This window comes from Ziziphus jujuba, chromosome 4 (genome assembly GCF_031755915.1).
Source record: "Ziziphus jujuba cultivar Dongzao chromosome 4, ASM3175591v1".
NCBI classification, from domain to species: domain Eukaryota; kingdom Viridiplantae; phylum Streptophyta; class Magnoliopsida; order Rosales; family Rhamnaceae; genus Ziziphus; species Ziziphus jujuba.
In genome coordinates, this window is record NC_083382.1 from 24,901,905 (window position 1) to 24,917,076 (window position 15,172).

At 29.6% G+C, this 15,172-nt stretch overlaps 1 protein-coding gene across 1 annotated transcript; it reads right to left on the minus strand.

Annotated features, from left to right (window-relative positions):
• Positions 1 to 12,529: 12,529 nt before the first annotated feature.
• On the minus strand, positions 12,530 to 14,892 carry LOC107417036 (protein translation factor SUI1 homolog). The gene is made up of 5 exons (XM_016025592.4): positions 14,733 to 14,892; positions 13,690 to 13,816; positions 13,337 to 13,542; positions 12,935 to 12,988; positions 12,530 to 12,835 (listed from the first exon to the last, which is right to left on the minus strand). The coding sequence occupies exons 2-5, from the start codon at positions 13,724 to 13,726 to the stop codon at positions 12,791 to 12,793; spliced, it is 342 nt and encodes a 113-aa protein (XP_015881078.1). The 5' UTR covers positions 13,727 to 13,816; positions 14,733 to 14,892; the 3' UTR covers positions 12,530 to 12,790.
• Positions 14,893 to 15,172: the final 280 nt, after the last annotated feature.

A 15,172-nucleotide genomic window follows, 5' to 3' on the forward strand; every position in this document is an offset into this window, starting at 1 on the left:
CTGAGTTTGAACCTATATATTTCATCTCACGGTCCATTGTCTTTTTCCATTCTTGCACACTAACATCCTCCGATGCTTCTTCGTATATGGTAGGATCGTTATCAGGATTATTCAAAATGACTTGATAAGTTTCTCTTAATAAGGCATACCGTGTAGGTTTACGTATTATTCTCCTACTACGAGTTTGCTGCATTGGTTGTTGCACATGTATAGGAGGATCCAAGTTTTGTGGTTCAGGTGGATCACCAATCTCTTCATTATGGTCCTGTTCTTGAGTTTCTTGAATTTGGTCCTAAGCCGTTTCTTGTGTTTATTCACCTTCGGGTACATTTTGTACATTTTTTCCTCTTTGACCATCAACAGGAAACAAGGGTGGAAAACTAGGAGTTTATGGAAATCTCAAACTGAGTAAAGCTTTTCAAGAACCACTTTACTCTTAGGTTAAAATTGTTCATATAATCCTTTTCTAAGAAAGTGGCATGAGTACTCGCTATCACCTTTTGTTTCTTTGGATTATAAAATATTCCACATCTTGTTTCCCTAAGATCGCCAATAAACATACACATTTGTGTACAAAGATTCCAACTTTTGTTGTTTCTGTACCAAGACGTGTGCTGGAGCACCCTAAATTCTAATAATTCAAGCTCGACTTATGCCCTTTTTCCATAATCTTGTGGATGTCTTTGAAACAAATTTAGATGGAACCAAGTTTAATATCTATACAGTTGTTTCTTACACATAACCCTAGAACGATTAAAGTAATGATGAATAACTAAACATCAACGTCACCATATCTAAAAGAGTACTATTTCTCCTTTCAGAGACTCCATTTTACTAAGACATTCTAGGAGATGATAATTGAGAAATTATCCCCTCTTTAGCTAAGTAAGACTTGAACTCTCCAGATAAATATTCACCACCTCGATCAGACCAAAACTGCTTGATATGGACACCTAATTGCTTTTCTACCTTAACCTTATACTTTCAAAATTTATCAAAAGCTTCAGACTTATGGCGCATTAGGTAAATATAATCATATCTTGACAAGTTATCAGTAAATGTCATGAATATTCATTCCCACATTTGGCTTGAATGCTCATTGTCCACAAACATCAGTATTTACCAATTCCAATTGTACGGTGATACGATTTCCTTTGGCCTTAAAGGGCCTCTTTGTCATTTTACCTTCTAAACATGATTCATATACCAGTATAAGTTCAAAGATCAAAAGATTTAAAAATCCAGTTTTAGCTAAACTATAAATTCTGCTAGAATTAATATGACCCAATCGCAAATGCCATAGATCGATTTCATTTGAAACCTTCATTTTCTTAGATAAGGAAAGTTGGTCATCATCATTATTTTCAATGGTATTAATACTATAAGAATAATAAGTTAAAAAATATAAATCATTCATCAATAATCCAGAACAAATAAAAGCATTATTACTCTTTATTGAAACTGAGTAATAAAACTGCAATGTTAAACCATGTTCAACTAAACAACTAATAGCAATCAAATTTCTCTTGAAATTCGAAACAAACAAATAGTCTTTTAAACATAAAGTTTTATTATCACAACATAACTCTATTAGTCATACTGCCATTACAGAGACATATTCCTTATTTCCCAACTTCAAGCTTCTTTGTCATTTACTAAGTTGGCTGCTTTGTTTGAACCACTGCAAAGAGTATCAAACATAGTTAGTGGCTCCTGAATCAATGATCCATTTATCATTATAATTATCTACAAAACAAACCTCAACAACATTGAGGCTACCCATATATGATTTAGGGCAATCCTTCTTCCAGTAGCCTTTTTGTCTGTACGTAAAGCATTTGTCTTCTAGCTTCTTTATTGCAGCTGGTTTGATAACTGGACCTATTCCTTTTTGCTTCTTATTCTTCTTTCCACCCTTAGGTTCCCCTTTAGATTTTGAGGAACTTTAGCATGATAAGCACTTTCCTATTCACGAAAGACATTTCAGCACTATCAAGCTCGTGCACCAATTCAATAGGAGTAAGCTTCAGTTTGTTCATATTATAGTTCATTTTGAATTGACTGAAGCTATCTAGTAGAGATTCTAAGATCATGTCAATCTTCATCTCTTGTTCCAGCTTAGCCCTCATCACTTCTGCAATATTGATGTACCCCATCATCTTTAGATAATTGTCCCACATATTTTCTCTAGTCATACGAGTGTTCATTAGTGCCTCTATAACTACTTGTCTAGCAGAACTGCTACTTTTAACAAACATCCCATCTAAAGTCTGAACTATTTCCGATACACACTTTAGATCATTAATTTGCTTTTGGAGATGTTCTAGAATGCTGGCAAGAATATAATAATGAGCTGTTGTATTTGCCCGTTGCCAATCTGTAAAATTGCTTTTTAGTTTCCTTTTAAGCATTGGCAGCGAGCTCCTGAGGTTTCAGAGTTGTAATAAATTTTAATCAAGAATAATGTAAAGATTGGTTTTCCATAAGTCGTAGTTATTTCCATCTAATGGTATTTAACTCAAAATTGTAGCTAGAGGATTAAAGGATGCCATTTTCTGAAATTTAAAATGAACATATATTAACACATAATCAACAAAACAAACATACAAATATGTAAATCCCTTAAATTACTTATTATTAATATTTATTGTAACAATAACTTAGTTTCCATTACAAATACTTACATTGGGCAAGACATTTATAATAAACTAAATTTTGAACATGATATACAAAGTGTCTTACTAAGTCGGCTCTTAGGAAAAGTGAGATGGGTCAAACACTCCTTAAAAATCTACCTCCTCTATCTACTCAGATAACACAAACACACACCCATTTAAAATTTATTTTAGAAATTAACAATTGTAATAATCTTTAGGCTTTTAACAACACTAATAGAGCCCCGTTGGGAGGATTATTAATGTTATTAAAATTGAATGTAATAATCATTAATTTAATTTTAAAATTATCTTAAATATCTAAACATTGTCGAAGTTGGGGCTTACAACCTTATTAAAATTTTAAAATTATTTTAAGTCCAATCCAATAAGATCGGATCATGCTTATCCGTTGGGATATCACATAACTATTTTATTATTGGACCCTTAATGGAGCTCGCAGGTTTCAAATTAATTGAATTTTATCTTAACCTTCACCTATTCAATATTTTACATTAATTAATTAGGATTTTCCATAATAATATTATCTAGATAAAACAAATCTAATTATACATATATATATATATATATCAAATGATGCAATTATATGACAGCATCTATTATAAATGGCATGTTAAGCACATATCACATGTTATATCTATATAATTTAAACAATTATAAACATGGAATAATTAATAGGCCCTAATTCATGGTTTTCCAGAAAAGAAAATTACAAGTCCAATAGGGCGAAGAAGCCCAACTTGACATCTAGTCCATACTTCTTCTTTTCTTCAAGTCTTGTAAGTTTATAGGTATAGGCCAAGTTAGAATTGGTTTCTAGGTTTTTAGCCCAAAAAACATAAAACCCTGATATGTCCCTATTGAATCCGAGCACCAAAACTACCACCAGCTGCCACATAAAACTCGGATCATCACAAATTTTACAAAGAGGTAGACCACCACAAGAGGAAGCAATTGACCCAAAATGGTCCAATTTTAACGCTGCATGCACCTCTACATGCCGTCTGAAGTAAGGCACATGAAGCTCACTCATATCCATTTTGATCATGTATGTGGGTGCATGCGGTGGCCTCTGACAACGGTCCTTCTCCCACCAATCCTCCTCCATGTCTTGCATTTGTTCCCATGTTCATTTTTCAAAAGGAAGCTTCAATCGGCATGAAAAATGATGAACAACAACATATACACAGTTTTTCACAGGTATTTTTATATATTTTTCTAATAAATCTGAATTTACATATAAAATTTCAAATAAAAATTGCAGGAAAAAGATAAATAATTAAGGAGAAAACCTAATCTTATGATTAGCCTTTTTTTACATCCCAAAAGAAAATACAAGTAAAAATCTACCATGGATTAAGGTAAAAAACAAATCATTCATTCATAATACAAAAATTATAAATAACATGAATAATAGAATCGTAAGTGTCATATATCTAATATATATCACATATACATGAAAAATAAAATAGTAAAAAAATATATATATTTGATTTATCACACCGATTCAATTAAGACTCTGATACCAATTGTCAAAATCCTGCATACAATGAAAGCCTGATCGAGATTGAATAAAGCATATAATAAACTAGTATCATTATCCATTAAATTTTATTAACCTTTTAAGCAAGACCTTCCAAGCTATTCTAGTTACAACAGAACTATGTGTGAGCACAAGTAATTACGAGAAATAATAAGGTTCAAAGGTTTTATTTTTCTGTTTAGGTTTTCCACTGAGGTTTTCAGCATCTGGAAACTCTGTAGAAACTTTATATGAAGTCTCTTTAAAAAGTAGTCTATTTATAAACTCCAAACTCTAACCTTTCATGGTTTCCTAATTGCCTTGGACCCAATAGATGGGCCACACTTGTCTCTAAACAATTAGTGAATGAGCTTTGTCACTTTATTAGCTAACTTGCAGATCCAACGGCCATTATTAATTAAGGCTCTTAATCAATGATTTAGATTGCTTCTAGAGCATAAATCCAACAATTCACTCCTCAAAAACATGCGCCACTACTGAGCTTAGGAAACAAGAAAATGTAAAAAATAAGAAACAGATAATGACACCTCAAATTAAAATAAAATAATACATTTATATCTTTTTTTGTTAATAAAAATAAATATATTTTATGTATAGGGCTCATGACATGAATTGATATATTGATGAACTTGGAAAAACAAAAAAGTGTGGCCAGCTGTATAGAAAAAATAAAGTAGCAATTATTTTATAAACATGTAATGGAATTGGTTATTATTTTGTAATACATTTTCACATCCACCAATTATGCTCCCAATTAATATGAGAAAATGATTGTTTAAGGACATGTTAGATCATTCTTGCTTTTGTTCTTATCTAGACTCCTTCCCCTTCAATCATTAGGATTTTTTAACATTAATAATATATTGTCAAATGAAATTGACGTAATTGATTGATTATTCATATTTATAATAGAAAGATTATAGATTTGGGATACCGAATGAGGAGAATTATTGTAAATGTCCACAAAAAAAAAATTAATAATATGCTACTATATACTATATTAAAATATATGTGTATGTAAATAATGTTTTATCACTTAACTGTTAAAAATACTCATAGTTTTCTCTCTATTTGCAGTCCTACATTCTTCTCTCTACGTATGGAAAAGCTCATGGGATCTTGCTATTTTGTTGTTTCTGATTCACTAGCATATATAAATATATATTTATATATGTTATGTGTTGGAAACTATTTTCCAATAAAAGACATGTGTATTTACCTTGAGTATAATTTTTTTAATTTTCAATTATTAATTGAATTATTATCCATATAATTTGTTACTTTATTATATTGTTCATTATAAACTAGAAGACAGATTCAATACAAAAAGGAAAAAAAATGTATATTTATATATATATTTAACTCTATTGTGCGTAATTTACTATTTTTTTAATCTCCAACTTGTAATAGCGAACACAAACCAAGTTTTGTTTCCTCCCTTTATAACACTACATAACAAAATAGTTGCAGGGACAAATTATTAAGTTAAATTTGTAATAAATATTAGACAATAAATATTAAAGCATAATTTGGAATCATTTTCTCTTATAAATAATAAAATTTCATATGAACATAGGAGGAAGATTCATAAAATCAGTATCAATGAAAATATCGCGTCTTTAAAATATAGAAATATCCATGAAAATATCAAAAATTATTAAATATTATTAAAAACTCGTAAAACTTTACAAAATATGATGGAAGTTTAGTTAAAATAATGAAAATTTTTATTGGAACTTCCAAATGTACTTATTTGATCAAGTAATTATCAAACTAACTACAAATTTCTAAAAATAATGAATAGATTTTATATTTCTCTTTGTCAATAAATATATAATAAATTTTAATGGTTATAAATATATTATTATCAATAAAAAAAAAGTAAAAAAAAATACATATTTGATTAAAACTTATTTATTCATTATTATATATATATATATAACAATTAAAATGTCATCTTAATACTACATAGAATGCCTAGTGCTTGAAAATCATTGATCACTTCCTTATTCTCATTTTGCAATGTGAAATATGAGAAGTAATTATTAAAAGTTGTATTTACTTAATAATTTTGCATGTAATTATTAATATGCCAATCATATGAATCTTATATTATATAATTGTCCTTTTTGATAATTATTATATGATATTGGTTGCATACATATATATATATATATATATATATATATATAATAATTAAAATGTCATCTTAATACTACATAGAATGCCTAGTGCTTGAAAGTCGTTGATCACTTCCTCATTCTCATTTTGCAATGTGAAATATGATAACTAATTATTAAAAGTTATATCTACTTAATAATTTTGCATGTAATTATTAATATGCCAATCATATGAATCTTATATTCTATAATTGTCCTTTTTGATAATTATTATATGATATTGATTTACTGTATGCAAAATTATTATTCTCCAATTGTTGAGCTTGAAACTGTATCCATAAGTTACTACTAGAATATTTCACACACATCAATTGATATTACATCAATTCATTTAGCTATATTTGCAAATATATATATATATATATAGATATATATTCCCTACACATCTATATAATATTTATAATTTATTTAACATGCATATTTGTATATTTGTCATAATTTATCTATACTTTATAATATTTATAGAAATATTAAATTTATTATAGCAAAAAAATAATGGATTGGTAAACAATTAAACATTAATAATATTTATTAATTTTGTAATTAAAAAAATAAATTTAATATAAATTTCTATTGAAATTTTAAAATTTTCTATAAAAATTACAAATTTTTTAATAAAATTGTAAAACAAATTATGTGAATATTTTGATGGAAATTTTAATAAAATTTTTGTAAAAATATAAAAAATTTTGATAAAAACTTTATCCATTTTATTTTGGAGCAAAATTTCATATTCATTCCGTTAAAACGTAAAAATTTTAGTAAAATCTTTACGAAAATTTCAAATTTTTAAACAGGATATGAATATTTAATATACAGTGGGTTGGTAGCTACGTCCACAGAACTATGTTCCCTCATATTTACTCAGCGTGTACTTTCCGCTTTTCACTTTATTATTACAATTGTTCAACGACCAATTACTTTTCCTGCACAGATAATACAATGGTAAAACTCACCTATTTTCTTTACAATGTTCGAATCTCTCATCTTTTTTTTGTCTTTTTCTACCATTTAGCCAAAAAGGATTACCATTCCATTAATCGTCAAGTACTAAATAAGAGAATTGAATTAAACTTCCATACTTATGGTGACAAAGCAAAATTTATTTATTGCTTTTGTGACTGTTTTTTCAACCTAAGACATTATCATCTACAAGTACAAGAGTTAAGTTTCAACTTTGAATGAGTACCAAAATAAAAATAATTTAAAATACATATAAAAAATGCAACAGGATAAGGTTTTTGTCTTTTTTTTTTTTTTTTTTTTCCTTTTTTTAAGCTTTGTCTTATAGTTCCAACAACCTGTACCTCCATTAGTTAAGTTAATGGGTCCAAATGTTTGAATGATTCAATCCGAATTAAGCCAATGCCTATTGTTGTACTGCATCATTCTGAATAATAAACTTCTGGTTTTGTTCTGAACATTTTTTATTAAATATTCAGAGAATGTCTTGATTGCTCATAAAAAATGAAATTGTTGGAATTAACTTGGCAATGCATATCAACGGTTTCTTTCTCAATTCTCTTCTAACAGTGAGTGTTTTTAGTATTTTAAAATTTGAAAGAAGATTAAGACAAAGGGATCAACTATCCCCTTATCTTTCCATGTCCGGTTTGAAAACATCGAAACTGAGTACCAAGGGATACTAGAAATCAAGTAGTTATTTAAAAACAGAAAACAAATTTCTATTAATTGTACTCAAAACAATGGCTTAGGAGCTGTGTTAGAACAGTAAAAGCAAATAATTTAGTCATTCAACTAGAGCTACATCTTTGTATCCCAGCAAGGACTCCACTAGAGCAGGTTTTTCTAGTCCCATTAATATCAAATCAAATTTACATTCAGGGGAGCTGATAAAATAATCACATAATAGAATATTGAAATTTGAAATTTCCAAAGCATCAAACCAGGAAGGAACTAATTTAATATTGTACAAAGAGTGAACACCATTTGATTGCAACTGATAATAGTACCTCATACTTAACAGTAACAGTTTTTCTTTGTCTTTTGAAATTAAAGAAAACTGCCAATGAAAGACGTACAACCAAACTTACTTTTTGTCACAAAAGAAATACCCCAAAATTTTTTCCTGCTCTTAAACACGAAAGAGAGAAAGAGATAGACACAATCCGATTTTGTGACATTCTTTTTCTTGAATCATTCGCTGCTTGAATATCTTGAAGTCCAATACTTCTCAATTTCCTCTGCTGTTCTTCCAGGAATTCTACCAGCAATCAGAGACCACCTAAAGTAATCAAACACCCCTTTTTTCCATTAGAACAGAAAACCCAGAGAAATTTTAAAAAAAAATTTAAAAAAAAAAAAAAAAAAAAAGGGACCATCCCACCTCTCGCCTACAAGATTATACATCCTAGTAATAAGGGTTTCTTCATCTTCTGAAAACTCAAGCTTTGAATCTTGACTGTTTTCCTCTGCCAAAAGGAAAAGAGAGGAAAAAAAATGAAAAACACAAAATTATTTCAAGAAATTACTGGTAGACCAGATGAAGAAGCTCTGAAAATGTGATTCCCTTCACAAAAAAGAAAATTAAATGAAAAAAAAAAAAGAGTAAAAGAAGAGGTAATTCGAAAAGGGTACCTCTAGAATCGACAGAAGTATCATCAGAGGAGTGATCCAAATCAGCCATGAGAGGGAAAAAAATAAAAAGAAATAAAAAGAAAAAAGCTAGGATTTTCAGCAATGAAGAGGAAGAATATAGAGAGGCAGGGCAGGGCAGGGCAGGAACCGTGTGCAAAAACAGAAGTTACCAGGTTGTATTAATAGGAGGTGGAAAAGGAGTCATCCAAAAGAGAATGGTCTTCATGTATTGGAAAACAAACAGAAATATACCACTCAATGGTTTTTCAGTAAGAAACCCAAACGAAGAATGGTAGTTGACACACTTTGCTCCAGTCCTGCGTTGATCGGTAGTTGAACACTTAACAGTCGGTTGGTATAGATTTTCTCATATCTGGCTCTTATTCTATATGTTACTCACACCCTTAATTTGTACAACAAGATTGGGTGGGTCCACCCTTTTTTTAACACTGACCCATTAAAATTTATGCAGATATATATATATTAGAGGGGTAAGGGTAAAGATATATTGACTTAAACTTCTGCTTTTCCACCTGAGCTTTTAACATACTCTCCTCCTAATTGCTAATTCAACCGCTAAGTTGATAGAGGTTCAAATATTACCATATTATTATCAAAGTTGAAAGTACATGTGTATGGAAGTATGAAATTCAAAAATATAAATGTAAATAGGTTTTAATATTGATGGATCTACAATTTGGGATTGTAAAAATATTTTAACCTTTACCCTTTAAATTTTTTTTTTTCTTTTATAGGAAAAATCAATAAATGTTCATGACAGAGAATAAAATTAACAAATGCAAATTTTATGTTTGAGATTTGCTATTTGTTTTTATTAGTAATCATCATTAATGGAGTCATTACTACTATGATATTTGTTTATTTTTTATTTTTTGATAAAGGCTATGACAATTGTTATTTGGTGACAATTTATTATGTATTAGATTTTTTTTTATTCTAAAACCTAATTTGAAAAATAGATCATGTTGAACAACTATTTAAAATGTCAAATAGCATATAAATTTTACTGACATCACTAAGGATAAATGTTATTTTTCTTTTATGATAGTCATCATCACTCACATTATGTAATAAATGGCCATGGCCTACTTATGCTTGATCATAGCAACCCCTTTTTAAATTTAATTAAAAATATGTGCAATTTAAAAATAAAGATATTGCTATAATTGAGAAAATATATTGAACTAGGCTTTAAAAGAATATTTATTTTACCTTTTTTAGGAAATGAGCATCCATCAAATTTTATGAAAGAAAATATAATACTAAAAGTATCATCTATTTCATTAAAATATCTATAAAGTATATACGTATTATTATTTAATTAATTTATATTTAATAATACTTATCCTATAAAAAATAACACATATACACTTAATAAATGTATTGGTGTATTAAATGTAACTTGTAGCATTGCTGGATAAAAAATTATCTAAATACCTAAGACGGCAATTTCGAAAAAAGAATCTCATATTCGTACCAAATTTGATAAAATCCAAATAGGAACCTCCAATCCAGATAGATATGGAGGTGGTCATTGTTTAGAAGGATAGAATAGTATGCAAATGAAATGATTTTGATTGGAGTAGGTTGGCTGCTTTGACGGTGAGAGATTTCTTGGGCCACCGTTTCAAGGTGTAAGATTCATATATCATAATAGTTCCTACATTTGAAGATGTTTGGTGAAAATCCACTATTTAGGCAAGCACTATCAGCCTTAGCACTAATTGAGAAAACGCCAAACGAAAAAACAAATCTGTGATGGTAAAACACCAAAACTAATGGTATTTAATTTTTCTTGAAAGCCTTTTTCTTACTTTATTTTTTTGGCTTATCAACAAGTGTTTCCTACTTTCGTGACCGATACTATCTCCAAAGAAAACATTCATCAGCGGCTAGTCATCTTGGAGAAAAGTGGGATAATATTTTAGCTTTTCGAAGAAAATTATACAAACGAACAAAATGAGATAGAAGACGACAAATTATAGACAATTATCAAATGGTTTCCTTCAACAACTAGAAAGAGAAAGCATAAAATATGACCTTTAATTTTTTTATTCACTAATTTCTAACCAGATGGATCTATAATAGGAACAAAGAGAAAAAAGCTCAACTAGTCTATAGAGAAAAATAAAAATAAAAAAAAAATAAAAACAAACTTTTTATAAATCATTTATAACAAAGCATTCAATAATCATCTTATGAGAAATGAATGACGATGATCCGATAATATACCTCTCACACCTATGAAGATTGAAAATAACACTGGTTGCACTGCGTTCTCCTTACCCGTAGTGGCTTTTCCCTATCAGAGAAACTTACATAATCCAATCCGTCAATTGAAAGCAGAATTAAGAGTCAGCACATAGGGAAGATTCATATCCTCTGATTGGATAAAGAGAAGCTAGCGGATGAGAATCCTTTTGCATATCTATACAATAAATCTACAATTAATCATTTTCTGGTGAATATCTATTCAATTAATTCATGTTGATGATGTGATATGTCGTTTTACACTCTGTCATTTGGTTTTTTATTTTATTTCTTAATCATCATTCTTTTTTAACTCCTTACCATGAACAATAAAGTGTTATTTGACTAAGATGTTTATTTTTTTGTTTTGTTTTTTTTTTTTTCTTTTTATAGCATCGACACGAACCTCTTAACCAACTTTCAAACCTAATAAGCCCAAATATTATAACATTAAAAACAATAGAACCCATCTAGATTGTTTTAAAATATATGATTTGTCCTTATATGCTGCATTCCACGTTCCAACAAGGGCCACTTAATGTTGTCGAGAATTCACCTTTACACCCAAATGAACCACCATCGTAATCATCCCATTTCAAATCTAATCAGCCTAAAAAATATTTACAACTGAAAATTTAAAGCCTAAAAAAAATTTAGATCTTGATGAATATAAAAAAAATCTAGATCTTGATGAATATAAAGACATAGTAACCAGACTTTATCAAACTAATTTTCTATGCTTTGTCAAACTATCAAGCTGCTATAGCAGTAAACAAGCAAGAGCATCGAGTATAATTTGGTGCCATTTTCATCCAACGTACAATGATCAACTAGAAAGCTTTAATGTTTGGTTAAAATAACAGTTATGTCTAAAAATTAAGGATTAGTAATTTCCAAGAATAAAAAATATGGAATAGAATATATAATCCTATTATTTAGTTTGGTAGAAAAAAAAATAAAAACATTAATATGAAACAAAAAAAATATCAAAGCGTGAAAATGTGTCTTACATTACTTTATTTTAAAAAATACAGATTCTGAGCTTTTAAAAAAAAAATAGTAATTCATTATCCTAAATAATCAAAATTCTATAAGAATAGATAAAACAAATTTTAAAAATCCAACCAAATAAAAGAATATCAAAATTTTAAGAATTCTTATTCTATTCCACTATCTATTCCATAAACCAAAACGTATCCTAAATCTTAGGATTATGCATTTCAATGATGTACGAGCATAAGCCGGAAAAAACTACTAGTGTGTGACCACAAATAAAACGCAGGAATATATCATTATGGTTAAAAGTCATGGAAAAATCAATAATCTTTCCACATAACAGAGCAAGCAGCTGAAACTAGCAGGACACAATGCTATTATAGCAGACCTTTTTCAAAGTACAAATACCAGAATAATTTTTACAAACACTCAACTCTACAACACTTAAATCCAGATCATATACCACTCGCTACTGCATGTCAAGGTAGGGCAGACAACTACATGTAGCAAAATGATACTGTCGCTATTTAAAAACCATGGATCTTGATATGCTCCTTCTTCACAATGCCAGCCTGTTAAACAAACATGGGAGATCCAATGAGTTAGCTACATTTAGACTTGATATACACAATATCATACAGGGGAACTCATAGCAAATCCACATTTATTACCTGCACAAGGAAAGTGGAAACATTCTTCCTCTGGTCTCCCTGAAGCTGTATGACCTGTAGCAATGCAAACGATAACAATTTAAGGTTTTGTATTCAAAGACATGCCTATGCAGTATATGCTTATTAAAGTTGTTAGGGGAAACTCCATATCTCAACAAGGACTTGTAACTCCATGACTCCTCTGTTACATAAGATGAGTACAAAATCTAAAAAGTGCAAGGTTAAGGACTCTATACTCAGGAAACCACAACCATGATATGCATAAAAGAATATACTCCTCATTTATGATAGGAAACTGTTGAGAAAGTCTTTTGTATCAACCATATATACCAACATGAAAATCATAGGTCTGATTGTGCAACAAAAATTGTAATTTGGGTTTAGCAGGGAGTGAAAACAAACCTGGCCTAACTCAGGATCCTGGACAACAGTACCATTACAGCAGAACTCTTTCTTAAGGTCCTTAAGTATCTTGTTATAGCTAAATTCCTTCTTCAAACCTTGCACAGTAGTCAGGCTTTTCCTACCGTTACGTTGCTGTATACGCACATGCACATACTCTTTTGAACCAGCACCTGAGTCCTCAGCATTTGCATCAGCAAAGGGATCTGCCCACCCATACAACCCAACGAAGAGAGGAATACGACTTAAAATATTATCCAAGGCTTTCAATAAATGATATTATTAAAAATACACCGGCTAGTAGGGGAAAAAAAAACCAAAAAGAACCCAAAAAAAAAAAAAACATAGCCTACCAAAAGCAGATGGAATCTGATCGTCGAATTCAGACATGAAACTTGACTTTTGTAGATAGAAGCTTACGTAACCAAGAAAGGAAATCCTTGATTTTTAACCAAGTCTCTCAACAAAGGTTTGACGAAGCTTAAATATCAGATTATCAAGATGCAGCAATAAGTTAATATGTCAGAATAAGTATGACAAATTATTATGAGCATTTACAGTTTCCACAATAAGAAAGCAAAACAATAATATAAGAGTCAAATATATAGGTAAGAATTTAACCAATACATCGCTACACATCCACTCCATCATCCTTACTTACTATTTAATGGTATTGTGTTACCATTGAAGGCTTAACATTTTGTTACAATAAAACCTATTTGCAGAATATGGATGGCAAAATTGCAAAACATATTCCATATTCCATTAACCAATTCAATTCCCCAAAGACACAGCAATCACCCAACATAAAAGTCTCTAAGAATTTGGTTTACACATCAGAAAAACTAGTTTCACATGATTTTCAACAACCTAACAAAAATTACAAAAAGGTATCAAGACTTCAAATTATCAAATTATGATCTTTCCAATACACAGTTATATGCTATTCAAATGCCACTGATACAAAGCATAATTCGATTCACCATCTACCAGAACTAAAGCCCCAAATCACAATAATCTAAAATAAAAAACATTTATTTTAATTAAAAAAAAGCATAATGTGATAAATAATTCAGAAAATGGAACACACCAAGCAATTGCGCTATCATTCAAACCCTAATTAAAAGAAACAATACCAAATAAAGGAACCAAAAAAAAAAAAAAATGAACTCGAAAATCTATAATTAAAACAATAATAGATTTAAATAAAATCAAAATTACAGGAAAACGATCATAACCCTCAAGCTAAATGGAGCAAAAGACCATAGAATTTCCAAGACAACAAAAATCTAACACAGGCAAATACCTTATTGATCAAACACAATACGAAAACACAGAACAAGAAAAGAAAAATTAAATTTATAAAATTAAATTAAAAAAATAAAAAAATAAAAACCTGAAAAGCCGAAGTCGTTGAATCCGAGAGGAGGCAAAGAGAGACGGTAAAGAAACACGAAGTGGGTGAGATGGTTATATATAGAACCCACAAATGTCTTGCGAACCACACAACTTTTTGGTTTTTTTATTAATAAAACGTTGAATTTCCTGGCACCGTACGTCTCTGTTTAATCCGGTAAAAACAATTTTTATTTTTTATTTTTTTTGGCTTGCATTTTAACGGTAGATATTGACCTTGGTATTTTAACGGACGGTCCAAATTAATTTTCAAAGTTTTTTTTTTTTTTTCCTTCTCTGGCTGTTTTTGGTGGTTGGATTTTGCATACGGTTCGTAGGATGTGTACGTGCGAGGCGAGCGTGTGTTCTCGAAAAGCACAAGATTGATTATTCGATACTGTGCGTACAGTGCACGCTTTGACTTACCTGGGACCAGATGAG